The sequence below is a fragment of the Schistocerca nitens genome, chromosome 2 (genome assembly GCF_023898315.1).
Source record: "Schistocerca nitens isolate TAMUIC-IGC-003100 chromosome 2, iqSchNite1.1, whole genome shotgun sequence".
Classification (NCBI taxonomy): domain Eukaryota; kingdom Metazoa; phylum Arthropoda; class Insecta; order Orthoptera; family Acrididae; genus Schistocerca; species Schistocerca nitens.
Window position 1 is genome coordinate 136,930,178 of NC_064615.1, and position 14,344 is coordinate 136,944,521.

The window sequence follows — 14,344 nt, forward strand, 5'->3', positions numbered from 1 at the left end:
TGGCCTCATATGCAACTTCCTCACGTTTTGGCAATCGTCGCTCGAAATAATCTAAGAGCTGTAGTCTGTTGCAAATAATGGCCTTACACTTGTTGGGTTGTCCTCAGTGATAACCTGACCTCCATGGAAAGAAGCAGACCACAGTATATTGTGCTACAATCAATGACACTATTCCCACACACCACTCTCAAAGCACTGTAAATTTCCGTTGGGTTCTTTCCATGTAGGTATCCAATTCGGATGTACGAATGCTGGTCACTACGTGTAATCCGACCTGACATGGTTTCAACTTTCGTTTTAAAATTGAATTGCCCACAACACAGCCACGCAAACCAGCCAACATGTATATGACTATCACACCTAAAGTCTCGCTCACAAATTACATTAATTTCAACTCGATCATGCCACCATAATGGTCGCACATGCAATGTACTTTTGAAATGGAAGGGCATAACTGTTACATTTCAAAATGTTCGAATTCGAATGTAGTATGTGACCTTCTTGAGACACGGCACATTTATTTTAACTACTAATTAACGGCACTGTTGCTTAGTACACAAATTACAGAAGTTAATGTAAAAGATGGTAGTAGGGGAACAAGGACTTTTTTTGGAATTACAAAGGACCACTGCCGCATGCAGCCTAGCAATCAATGATGCTTGTAGAATCTAAAGCATGGGTGACCAACATTTCATCTTACCTGGACCACATTGTAACAAAATTAGTAAACAACTAATATACAGGGTGTTTCACAATGTTCCAACAATTTCAAATTTGAACAACATTCAAACTAATTGCCAAACAAAGCTGAACATTTTACATAAGATACAAAATTTATTCGGTTTACTTATGATATACGTCAGACAAATAACATCCATTCGCAGCTACGCAATACTCGAGGCATTTCATCAAGTTTTTGAACACATCTTTCATAATTGCTGCAGGAATTCCGGAAATTTCATTTTGAATTTGATCTGTTAACTGTTGTAATGATTCTCATCCGCTATAGTACACTTGTCTTCAAATAGCCCCATAGGTTAACTTCTAGCATGGTTAAAGTCAAGGAGTTCGAACGGTTTTGCGAAAGCTGTTTGACTTTCGATTCTAAGTGCTTGCAGTGCAAGGTTCTTTCTTTCTTTCTTTCTATCTTGGCGTGTGATCTGTTCACTTCTTGGGCCGCATTCATACTATCTTAGGGGCGCACACAGCCTGCACATTGGCCACCCCTGGGCTTGGCTAATTTATAATGTAAAAGTTATGACAGTTTAGGGTATTACAAGCTATACTGCCCACTGGGTTGTATGTCGCATTGATCCTTAGTAATTCCAATAAATATCCTTGTGTTACCTCCTACCACCTTTTAAAGTGTGTTAATTTTCTTTAATTTGATATACGATGTTTGCTGCTGCTGTTGCTCCTACCACTTTACTGTAGTATACACTTCTCCAGTCTGTCTTACACTACTGTCTTATGACACACATCTCATGATGGTGTAACTTGTCATGAGAAGTTACACAATAAAAAATTTTGGTGTCAAAGACAAGTGTATAATCGAAGAGCTTATGCACTTAGATTTAAAGGCTTTCATATGTTCACAAAAAATGCACTTCCATCACGCTTATGAGCAAAATTTACAAGCAACTACCTCAATATCTGACAATACCTGGAAAATAAATTGTTTCTTCAGAAAATATGTTGCTCACAATTAATTGTGAAACTTGAAGTGACAATAGTGAGTTTTTACGGCAATTAACAATGAATAGTTACATCTAAAAACTAAGTTCTTAAATTGAGTAAACAAAGCACAATACACATTTTGAGAAAATAAGTAGCACCAAGCATCTGGAACCTTAATGTAGAGCTTCCTTCAGGACAGTAACCTGTCGTCACATTATCATTAACTGTATACAATCTAATCAACTCCAACAGTGTCCATTCATTCATGTAACATTCAAAGTGCAAACTGTGTTTTTACTAAGACTGCATAACCATATTTGAGCTGTTATTCAGGAAAAAAACATGTTAGCTACCTTCTCTGTGTTTGGTACGTTATTCAATAATTACTTAACTGGATGAAGAACAGCATTATTATTCGGTCAGTACAAAGGTTCTAGGAAAGTATTGCAATACAGATTTATTTACTTTATTTTTCTTAAAGTAATTTCCTCCACACTGAATACATCTCACCATACTCCGAAACCAACCCCTAAACCAGTTCTCCCAAGTTTCTGTAGGGAGTGAGGCACACTTGTTCCAAGCCCTTGGGTGGTCCTAATCATTTGTAAACCGCACTCCTTTCAGCTTTGTTTTCACATGCGGCAACAATGCAAAGCCACAAGGAGCAAAGTCTAGATTGCAAGGAGGGTGCTCAAGAACTTTCAGTTCTGTACCCTGGACATATTCAGTGCATGCTTTGGGACAGTGAGCGATCGTGATGGAGGAACCTAGTGACCATTCTTGACTTTGATTGCAGGTTCTTCAAAGATTGGATAACTTTGGGTAGGCATTGCTCAATGTATTATTATTTTTTTTGGGGGGGGGGGGGGGGGGAGCAACTATCAATTTCTTCTTTACTTGTCAGAATTTTCTTACAGCTATGGGTGTGATGTCTTCTTCAAAGGCCCAAACTTTGTTTTGTGTCGTAGCATGTCATAATAGCACACCCAAGTTTCATCACCTATCGCATACTGAGACTGTCACTTAGAAAACTTCTCTAACATCTCCCAGCATCAAGTCACACAACGGCTGCTGTTCTGTCAATCTATGCGGCACACAGAAACAGCAAAGTTTCTTTACTTTAAAATGATCATACAGAGCTGAAAGAACTGCTAGTGCATTTAGCCCTAAGATATCCTTTATATGCTTACAGGTCATTCACCTTGTCTTCGTCTAGCATTTTCCTCACAGCATCAACGTTTTTCCTCCATGACTGATGATCGTGGCCTTCCTGTTCCCTCAGCGTCCTCCAGAGTGAAATTTTCTCTTTGGAAGTCTCTGTACCACCTCAATATAGTTGTACAATAGCGTCATAAGACTACCATCTTATCACTGCCACTTATAAGCAACTGAACTGATTTGAGGGCAATGGAAAGGGTATGTTGCTCACGAAGAAAAAGAGTTTACTGTGAGCAAAGTGAGGAAATGACTCTTCAGGACATGGAAAACATCACCAAACTGGACAAGAGGTTGGTTGTGATGCATACAAAGAGAGTAACTGATGAAGTGTGGAATAATGAAAGTCAGATCCAGTTACAGAACTTCTTACTGCTTCCAGCAGCTGCTCATCCACTTCAGAAAATTCCAGTGACTGTAGGGACTGGTATCTACCATATTTCAGATAATGCAGGTGATTGCAGCTAGCAGTCAATGAAAATATGGAGGGGGGAGGGGGGAGAGAAAGGGAGAGAGGGGGAGAGAAAGGGAGGGGGAGGGGGAGAGGGAGAGGGGGGGGGAGGGGGAGAGAGAGAGAGAGAGAGAGAGAGGGGGGGGGGGGGGGCAGGGGACATTACTTTCTATTTGAGTATAGTTTCACCTACCCAATCAGAGTGAGAAACAGTTTGCATTTAGTGCTCATTTCTTTTTGGAGTTTGCTCATACAGGCTAACTTTAATCGTCATGAACAAAGCAAGTACGATCAATGGTTTTGCCACCAAGTTGTTGACCTCAGTTTTCTTGGATACATTGCACATGACAAGGCTGTGGTTATGTAACCAATTCAGCTAGCCAAAGAGCATCTCACTTTCTCCTCAAACCTAAAGACCCGAAAAAACCCATCACACCTCAAGATAAAATAATAATAATGAAGTCAAGCACTGATGGTTTGGTTTTTAGTGGTCTTTGAGTGTAACATGTCTAAGATTCAATTCAAGCAGTCTTAATACAAAACAGTTTCAACAGGACTATACAGTAGTAGATCTTTGCACCGCTAGCTGGCGAGAGCTGCATATCTGACGAGTCAGTGTGCGGAGTGGCATTCAGCTGGGAGGACATGTTGCGTGTCCACAGTGATTTTCATAATACTCTGTGTTTGGTGTGTGGCAATTTTACGATGGATCCACAAACAGAACTGCGCATGTGTATCAAATCTGTGCGAATCTCGGAAAAGTGCTGCGGAGACCCTTGCAATGATTCAACAAGTGTTTGGGGGACAGAGCATGAGCTGTACCCATGTGTTTGACTAGTTCTCAAAGACACAAAAAAGAAAGTCAGGTGAAGAGAAAAGCACAGAGCATGATCATCGTTTTCTTTGATACCAAGGGAACAGCGCACAAAGAATTTGTCCCACCCAACCAAACAGTGAATTCCATGTACTACTGTGACGTTTTACTACGGCTCCGTGAGAACGTGCGGCGCCGATAGCCCGAACCTTGGCGTGCAGGAAACTGGCTGCTGCATCACAACAACACATCCTGTCACATGTCCTTGCTCACCAGGACGTTTTTGGAGAAAAAAAAAAAAAAACATGGCGGTTGTACCCCACCCACCATACTCGCCAGATTTGGCACCTTGCGACTTCGCGCTATTCCCAAAACTGAAACAAATTGAAAGGCCATCGGTTCGATATTCTAGAGAGGGTTCAAGAAGTATCGCTGGCCGTAATAAACATCCTCAAAGAACAGGACTTCCAGAAAAAGTTTGACCAGTGGCAGAAGTGCTGGGACCGGTGTGTACATGCGGATGGGAACTACTTCGAGGGTGAAAGTGACCACTGCTCCAAACGTTTTTAACAGATGGCAGCACGTCCCGAAAATTTTGGATAGCACCTTGTATATACAAAGAATGCAAATTACCTGTCAGCCTTGACCCATTTTATATATAAAAACGTAAGTTAATTACCAGAATAAATCACTGCAGCACAGATATAATTTCTTCACGGGTTTCAGTAACATTTTTGTAATTGTGTTTGCTGATATTACAACATTAAACTTCAAGAATTTAAAAAGGCCTAACAGTCTTCAGAAATCTCAGTTACATGAAATCTCTCATTGACAGTGCTGCCTCACCATTCCTACTCTATTTTTCACTGTATCAAAATAATAATTGTCTTAAGATGTAAGACACATAGGAAAATTGTTTATGACATCTTTCGTTTCTAATACAATTTTAGCCAGTAAATCGGCATACCAACAATCACTTCTTTTTTCAGCCATTCTCGGACTTACTTCCTCTTTTTAAATGTTTACCAGCTACAGCTAAAGTAACTGTGGCACATGCTTTCTTTTGGGTGCCTGACATCTTAACCTTGTAAACTCGCATTGCCAACTGACAATATTATTGATTGTGCGAGGTTAACTTCAATATCTTAAAGACAAGACAAACTACCATTGTCAATAAATACTGAACATATGTAGGCCCCATAACAGCACTTATAAAGTGATATGCCATGTGTCGCCTGTAAGTGGCAGTCCATGTGACAACACTTCAGCGGCCAATGGCAGACATTAACTGTATTGGGCTTCCAGTCATTTGAATTCTGCAATAATCTGAAAGAAATTGCTTGAAAGATATCACAATGACAAAATTTCGTTTACATGCACCTACATATTAAAAAAAGGTATGTGTAAGTGTGACTTACTGACTCTCTCTCTCTCTTTCACACACACACACACACACAAACACACACACACACACACACACACACACACAGTCTTAAATACTTACGAGTAAAAGAAAATGGAACAGCAGGTGGATTGTAATGTGATACCCTCTGCGCAAGTAAACCTCCAAGACCTGAAAAAATTACGTAACTTTACTAATAGACTTCATGTTGAAGATCAGAAATTTATCAAAATGATATGTTTCTTTCACTCCAGAACAAAATGTTTGACTTGAAAACGTACCTTCAACTTCACTGTTAGGATCCATGAGAGCCATTCTTTTGCTTAACGGTGAAAGTGATTTCTCTCTCTTGTCTTCTTTCTTTTTGGAACTGTAATCAACATAATAATTTAGTCATTTATTACTCACAAAGTTTCTCATGCAAATTACAAATGTAAGTACAAACCTTTTCCTGTGCTTTTTTGAAGATTTTCGGGACCTGGAAGGTGAGCGTGAACGTGAATGGGATCCAGATCTCGATGAAGCTGAGCTTGAATCTGAAGATGACGATGAGGAAGAAGACGAACTCCGAGAACTTGCTGAACTGGAAGTACTACTTGATGAACTAGAACGGTGGCGCCGTTTCCTAGACCTAGAAGCAGAATTAGATTACATCTTTAAGCTGGATCAATGAAAGAAACTGCATGCTACTATGTTCCTGGTTACTTACAATGTGAAGAAAAGTAACTGTAATTACTGTATTAGACACAAAGTATGTTACAACTGAACTTGGCCAGCAGTTAAAATTTACAATAATGCAATGAACTTTATCCAAAAAATTATTCTGCTACTATCGGTTCCATTACAGACAAGAAAATAATGACTCACTTCCTCTCTTTCTTCTTCTTGGACTTCGATTTTTCTTTCTCCTTTTTCTCCTCCTCTTCATTGCTTTTCAGTAACTGCTTCAATGTTTCTTTCACTTCAGCAGATTTTGAAGAATTTAAGCCTGGTATGGTAACTTCTGAATCTGATAATTTAGAGCTGTTCAGAATCTTGTTTTTCAAATATTCAATAGAATTTTGAGCTTCTTCGTGAAATGGTATGAGAGATAAGCAGTTCTGGTATGCTTTCAGGGCTTCGTCAAATTTGTTTTCATCTTCATAACTGAAATTATGGGAAAGAATAAATAGCAACATCACAAATAAAATTATCATTTCATTGTAGCATTAAGACTTCAGTGACTGCCTTCTTGTGAGTCTTGTAATTTCTTACAGGGAACTTCACTGATAATGTCATCAAAGACTTGTCTAATGAACTAAATCACCAAATCAATAAACCCTGCAATACCAACAATTAAGTGTGCCTCACTATACGCTCCACTTGGTTTTATCAATATGGCATTACAGTTATCTTCTTCTGAATAATGTAACTAAAATTATACTACACTGATCACAAAAAATTGAATTTAAAAAAATGGAAACCTGATCAGAAATGTCCTGTGAAACAGCTATCTGCATGAAGAATTAATTATCACATTCATAAATACACTCTTACCTCACATACACTTCAAATCTCCTCTATAACATGAAACAGAACACTTATCTGTTCAAATGCTACAAAATAATTGGAAAGTTCAATATTTTCAATAGTTAAAACACAATTCAGTGTCCCCACCCATTATCCCCATTGTTCTGCTTCAATTTGCACATTTACTATTTTACAATACAACCTTTAAAACTGTATTCTCTTAAAATACGTTTACCTCTATAACTAATAGTTACAGATGTACACAACAGTAGTTCTCACCTTCTCCCCAGAGCAACCAATGTTTCTCCAGCATATTTACGAGCATTCTGGTGGTTGGGGTTCAGTTTTAGAGCTGTTTCAAAATCTTCTATGGCTTTTTGGAAACTGCCACTATTTGCGTACCTGTAAGAGGATGAAAGCACAGATTAATTATTAGTAATCACACTCTACTATGTGTAAATGATCAACAGCTCTGCACATACTCTCTCTCTCTCGTGCGCGTGCGTGTGTGTGTGTGTGTGTGTGTGTGTGTGTGTGTGTGCGCGCGCGCGCTTATGCAAGAATGTAACTGATTAAAGCTATGACTGGGGATAGCATTGGCTTATACAGTGTGCTAATTTTGCATTTTAATCTGTATCTTCTCAATAACAGTGTGAATGGACCATTGGAAAACAAGCAGTTATTGGATGACAATATGGGCCAACTATTCAGCTGATGAAACCATTGTTTAAAGATTTTTCTCCTTCTCTTGCAAATTTTTAAAATACCATGAGACGTGTGTGCGAGTTGCATCTCGTCGAGTGTGTATATTTGTGTTTGCCATCTAATTCTGACGAAGACCTTACTGGCCGAAAGCTATTATTTGTGACAGTCTTTTTGTTGTGTCTATACGCGACTCAGCATCTCCGCTATATGGTGAGTAGCAACTTTCCTTTTCACAATATTGTTACATTCCATCCTGGATTTTCCACTGTATGAGATTACAGCATCTATGGTTTTTGCACTAAATATCACCTTTCAACTCACTTGCTAAAGCGTAAATATGAAGTATCCTGCTCTTTAGATGTTCCAGATTTGCACAAGACTATTTTCACACTTTAGCAGCCACAATTTTGTTGCAATTTCCTTTTCAATATATTTTAGCTACATTTATTAAAATATAAATAATACTTTCAAAATAATTTGTTATTCAGTAACATAGGTTGAAAATGCTAAGGAGAATGACTGTAATGGAGTTATAGCAGTAATGATGAGGGTGGAAAAAATTTCATGGTTCTTACAATGCTCCACGTGCCACCAATCCTTCAACATTCCGAGGATCGATGTTCAATGCTTTGTTCAAACACTGAAATGCCTCAGAATGCCTTCCTGACTTGAAATGCTCAATGCCTTCGGCTACACTCCTGAAAGCCCACTTGCTCGCTTGTATCTGACGAAGTTCAGATGCATACTCTTGTTCAGGGAATCTTCCACTGCAAAAACAGCAAAACAAAGTCGTTTTTAGAATCACTCATTTTAGAATCATCCATTTTGAAAATGGATTACCTTTTATATAAAAGCATGGTTGCATGACTTTTCAGTATACGCAATACCAAAGTTTTAATAAAGTTTACCTCAGTCTTGAACTGATCTCCACATAAAATAAATTAATATATTGAATGTCACAAGTTTGTAAAACTTCGACAATTATTAGTATTACTGTTGAAATAGTACAGAACTGTGTAAAACAATATGTAATCAGTAATGAGTAGAATTTCCAACAGCTGTACCAGTGTCACCAGTTCATTCACTCCCAGCACACACATCTAAAACAAAATGTGTTATGCAATTTCCAACGCACATAAAGAAAAAAATCTACAAAATTGTACAAGCTGTCATACAAGATGAAGGAGAAAATAAGTCGCCAGTCTGAAACAGAGATGATGTAATCGATGATATTTATTATGTTCCAGGTTACTATGTCTTGCAATAATGCAAAAGACACTTGTCGATTTGTTGACCCATGATGGATCAACAGAGACTTGTCAATCTGACACGCAGAGTGGTGTAAGTGAATTTTGAAAGAAGTCTTACTGTGCATTCCATTGAAACAATCAAACTGGAATACCAAGCCATTATACAATTCTTTGTTCCTGACAATTTATCACCAATGCAAATTCATATTAAATAGATTAATAAGATGACTGCTCCCTGGTTTCTATAACTTACGAAATGAGCAGCTGGATTCAAACACAGCAGCATTTCTCACAATGCTCTGCAATAAGTATTCAGCACTTCCGCTGGACAAACTACAGAAAAAGAGAAACAAATTCATTAGTCATGAATTTCAGAAGGAGAAAGTGTTCTTTTAATGGGAAATTGCAAACAACCAAAAATGTGGTTTAGCAACGGGACAATTAAGGAATCTTAGGTTCGAATTGTTGATACGTCATTTTTTCCCCTCTCGCTAGATGTTTGTGGTTGGACAACCTTTCAAAATATCTTCTATTCTGTTGAATAAGCAGGGCCTGAATACACTTAAGTACATCCACTGGAAACATGCTGAATTAATACAGAAGAATTCAATGGTAGCCCAAGAAATACTGTTCTCAAATGCTTTATACAAAAGAAAAATTTACTTGCACTTTGCACAAGAAGTGACATAAAAAGGACAGCATTAAATTAATAATTTTAACAACAAGGGTTTAAATGAAGATAAAGTTCAATCACCAAAAACAAGATTCAAAATGGAATTCAGGTCTGATTAGACATGGATGACAACTTTTCTTAAAAGTAACTAATTTAGCATACAATTTTACTGGTGAATGCCTAATCTGTTTCACTGGATTGATATTAAGTTAAAAACTGTGAGAATATTGTATGCACCCACACACCACTGAGGTCATCTACATTTCAGACACTGTCTATTTTAGATGAACCACAAATATAGCTGATGAATTGTCGAGCAACTCCAGAGACCTGATTTTTATTTGATACTACATTTTGGAAATAAACTGGAAAGAAATTAATACACACAGGAAATTTTTGAGTAGTGGTATTCAGTAAATGTGTAAACGTAAAAGTTGGACCAGTCTTACGAAAGATTTCACATGTTCACCCTCCCTTGAATAGAGCAGCAACAGACCAAATGTGCAACAGGAAAAAGGCATAATGAACATTTATTTTTAAAAACTGCCTTATTTTATTACTAATAGTGTTTTCACAATTGAAATCCAGAGAGAAAGAAGGACAATGTAAATTGAGTTAAAATTCCAGACTGAGATGATTCACTAAAGTTTATCCCTATCTGTAGAAGAAATCAGAGATGAAACACTGGCGAGCATATAGGTACCTCAAGTGGTCTCCTCTTTGTAGGAGTAATACAAGTTGTACGAAGGGCACCAAAATTCATCATTTGATGCCAAATGGACATGATTGTTGACAGGTGATGCCAAATGGACATGATTGTTGACAGGTGACAGATTTCATTCTTGTTTAAAAGTAACCAGCTGTTAGAATTCCTTTTTGTGCAAGTCCCTCTTCCTTTCTGATAAAATTAAAACTGTGTTTACACATTTTTATTGCTTCCTCTTCATACGTGTGATGATACGACATTCTCTTGGAGAAAATGCTAGCCTCATTTACTTTTATCCATGGTTTTCCCAAAAAACCTTGCTTTGCTGTGCACCTCACTGCATGCTATCGTTTTCAGAAAACCCGATTTCGATATAGATTATGAGCTATGCTGAGTGTTCATGACCATGTTTTGTGATGCGCAAGGACATGAATGGGCGTAGGTCCGCGTGTACCCTTCACATGTAAAACCCAAAATGAGATATCCTTCCGCTCTCCACTTCAAATAAAATTTCGGTATCTTATCTACATTTCATTCACTGGATAAACATATGAGCAAAAATCAACCGTAAGCAGAGTTTGCACAACATTGTTTTACCTCTGCAAAATCTCTAAAATTTCATGCAATGTTTTACTTAATTTGATGTAGCACAGTAACTACCGTATTTACTCGAATCTAAGCCGCACTTTTTATCCGGTTTTTGTAATCCAAAAAACCGCCTGCGGCTTAGAATCGAATGCAAAACAAGCGGAAATTCTGAAAAAAGTTTGTGGGTGCCGCCACAACTTACTTCTGCCGTCGAATATATGTAGCGCTACACAGGCATACTTTGTAGGCACAAAGATGAATAATGGCGCCAAAACCTCTGCGTCAGTAAATAAATTTAAAAAAAAAAAAGGTGGAAAGACGAGCTATTTTCTCCGCCCCGAGTTTCGACTACTGCATTTTCATATATTATCCAACGAAGTAAATACAAATTCCGTATTGTTCATCTTCGAATATAGCAGCATTTGAATGTACTACGAAAATCCGACTGGCAAGACTGTTTGGAATGTTTGTCAATATGGCCAACTCTACATTCTGAATTTTTTCCTATCTGTGAGAAAAGATGGTTGCTAATAGGAACTTTTATAAATTGTGAATCACATGCAGTATTCTCATCACCATTAGAAGAATACGCATATAAACATTTTGCCATGTATTGTTTCATGTTTGCTGCTATCTCATTTAAATCCTGTCTGCCTAATAAACTACGAAACTAGAGTGAGACAACAGCAAACGCGGAAGAATATACATATCATGACATGTTTATATTCGTGTTATTCTTATGCTTAATAGTGATAGTCAGAAATGAAGCACGGCAATTGACTAGATTTTTAAATCTAAGATGACTAATTTCCGTGTAGAATGTAATGTACTAAAGAGGTGCCTGCAAAGATTTTCAAACGGAGAAAAATTTTCGCTAAACTCTCGTTCACAACATCTTCTATCATACGCAGTCTATTATTTGGTTCTTGTTGATCATTATCTGAGAAAGCAGCGGTGTAAGTAACAACAAATAGCAGTTTCTTGCCATTGTTTCGCTAATGAGACGATTCCGCTCTTTTTTTTTATTTTTGTTTTTTAATTGTAGCGTGCACAAAAGCAAGCCATGCCGCGAGCGGCGACAGGCCGTAAACACGCACTATCAGAATGCGACTAACAATGCATGGCACAGTACAGTAACGCATTTTCAGCTTAGAGTGACGTAAACACCTATAACAAAGAAAACTGTGCTTATCAGATCAAAGAAAAATAAGCAATCAATTCAAACCAGACGAAGCACGTGGAAAAAGAAGGGTACCCGTATAAATACGGACGGAGCGCCTGACACATAGCAATGGCTACCTGATAAAGCGTAACTGCTAAGCTTACGATTCGAACCAAACTACTGTAGCTGTATCGTCATTCATTTGACCTAAATTGTGTCTCATATTACAATGGACAAACTTTGTTTCGATTTGGAGATGCGGCCTATAATTTTTCTCTCCCCTTGAATTTCGTGTCTCAAATTTCAGGTGCGGCTTAGATTCATGAAAATTTTTTTTCCTTGGTTTCAAGTCTCATTTTTCAGGTGCAGCTTAGATTCGAGTAAATACGGTAAGGCAAATAATGAAAAGAAATTCAGTTCTTTATCAGCTGTAGACTGTATGATGTGCAAAATTAAATTTTTTCACCTAATAGTTTTCAAAAACATCTGATGGCAGTGTTTCATACAGGTCGGAGCAGCAGCTCAGCAAGCACCAGCATTTGGGGAGCAGTATATCGATAACAAAAGAACCCCAGCACAGAATGCAAAGAGCTCATCTGTAGCAGCAAAGATTTGAAGTAAAATTTCATGAGACCAGCTCTTTAGCAATGGAGAGAAATAGAAATTTAGGAACATCAAAACAACTTTTAACAGAAAGTAAGGGGAAGATAAAAATGGATGCAGATGTTACACTGAGAGATCAATTCTGATGTTCAGTTATTTGTAATCATGCTTCAGAAAATATAGATATTTTGGAAATGCCACTGGTTACCATGCACACAATGATATGGCTTTTGCCACGTGGTAAGAATACCTACTGACAAAGCTGTATAAAAACCCAATAGGCAAAGAATGATAGCAAGAAAGTTTTGTATTCTACAAGACAATCCACTCCGTCAACTGCAGCTCTTTGCCGAAGGCTAGGTTATAAAATCACACACAAACCATCACACCTTCTTAATAGATATGCAGTGACGCTTCCCTCTTATCAGTCTGGAAGTGTTATCAGAACCAAACACTGGGATTATACAAAAGTTTCTCAAAACAAGTTGTACTTGCAGAAGGAAATGAGCAAAGACTTATATAAATAATTAATAAGTACAAAGAAGCTAAGCCTATTACTATTCTTACTCTATCCAAACATTTACTTTTAAGAATACTCCTTATTGAGTACACTGGGTCAACCACAATAAAAACTGAATATCATCATGCCGTCATAAAGGCATTACCATTTAAGAACACTGAGATTTACAGAGAAACACAAAACGGAGGGCACCGTACGAATAATTAGTGACAATACAAATGGCCTGCAACCAAGATGAAATCAGAAAAGAATTTTAGCAACTACCATAAGCTTGACAAACATTGGTGTAAAATTACCAGACTAACAACAATCAATCAAAACTGTGAAAAACACTTGGGCACTGTTTTAACGTTCGTGCATGAGCAGGAAGTAAAGATGAACATAAAATAAATAAATTTGCAGTCTCAACTCAAACTGGCATTAATGGGAAAGCTTTATAGACACTACCAAAATCAGCTTAATAAAAAAAGATTCTTCGTAACAAACGACCCACTTTCAGTATGCACTCTAAACACTCAACCAAGTGAAAATCCATCTTCAACTGACGGTGTACAAATGAAAATACTAACAAAACTAGTCCACCAGGTGTGATTCTATAAACATATTTCAATGTTTCGTTAATTCTATTGATAATTACCGCATTCCAGTCATGTGTGAATAATTGGTGCTTCCAAGACCAAGTAAATTGGCCAAGTAGTTAATGTTGTTCGGGTTGTAGAAACCTAAGGTTTTCTCCAGTACTTTCTGGTAGGACTCTCCCTTCATGTCTTGAGTTTTCCTATGAGAAGCAAAAAATATCATACATTAAACTCAGCAGCAGAGTTACCTACTTTCCAATTCTAATCTTGAAATGACATCTTCAAAGTAACGTATACATGTCATCCAAAGAAGATGGAAAGCAATTAATAGTTTTTGTAAGAGTTCAGTGACAGCACAATTCATATAGGTAACTGTCATATTTACAGAAATTAAGCTCCCACAACATACTCAAAACTACAAAATTTACATTTTTCTAATATGTTATAAATTTTATTTCAGTCAATTCAGTAAATGATGGATTAGCTCTTAA

The 14,344-nt window shown here is 37.5% G+C and overlaps 1 protein-coding gene across 4 annotated transcripts in view; it reads right to left on the bottom strand.

Annotated features, from left to right (window-relative positions):
* Positions 1-14,344, bottom strand: part of LOC126235828 (tetratricopeptide repeat protein 14 homolog) — an 82,765-nt gene that overhangs the window by 17,251 nt on the left and 51,170 nt on the right. For all 4 annotated transcript variants that reach the window (XM_049944679.1, XM_049944677.1, XM_049944680.1 and 1 more), the window contains 7 exons: positions 13,913-14,053; positions 8,349-8,540; positions 7,348-7,470; positions 6,427-6,705; positions 6,005-6,190; positions 5,841-5,929; positions 5,662-5,730 (listed from right to left, as the gene is read on the bottom strand). In XM_049944679.1, the coding sequence (XP_049800636.1) occupies positions 5,662-5,730; positions 5,841-5,929; positions 6,005-6,190; positions 6,427-6,705; positions 7,348-7,470; positions 8,349-8,540; positions 13,913-14,053 (1,079 nt within the window). The remainder of the gene's footprint in view (positions 1-5,661; positions 5,731-5,840; positions 5,930-6,004; positions 6,191-6,426; positions 6,706-7,347; positions 7,471-8,348; positions 8,541-13,912; positions 14,054-14,344) is intronic.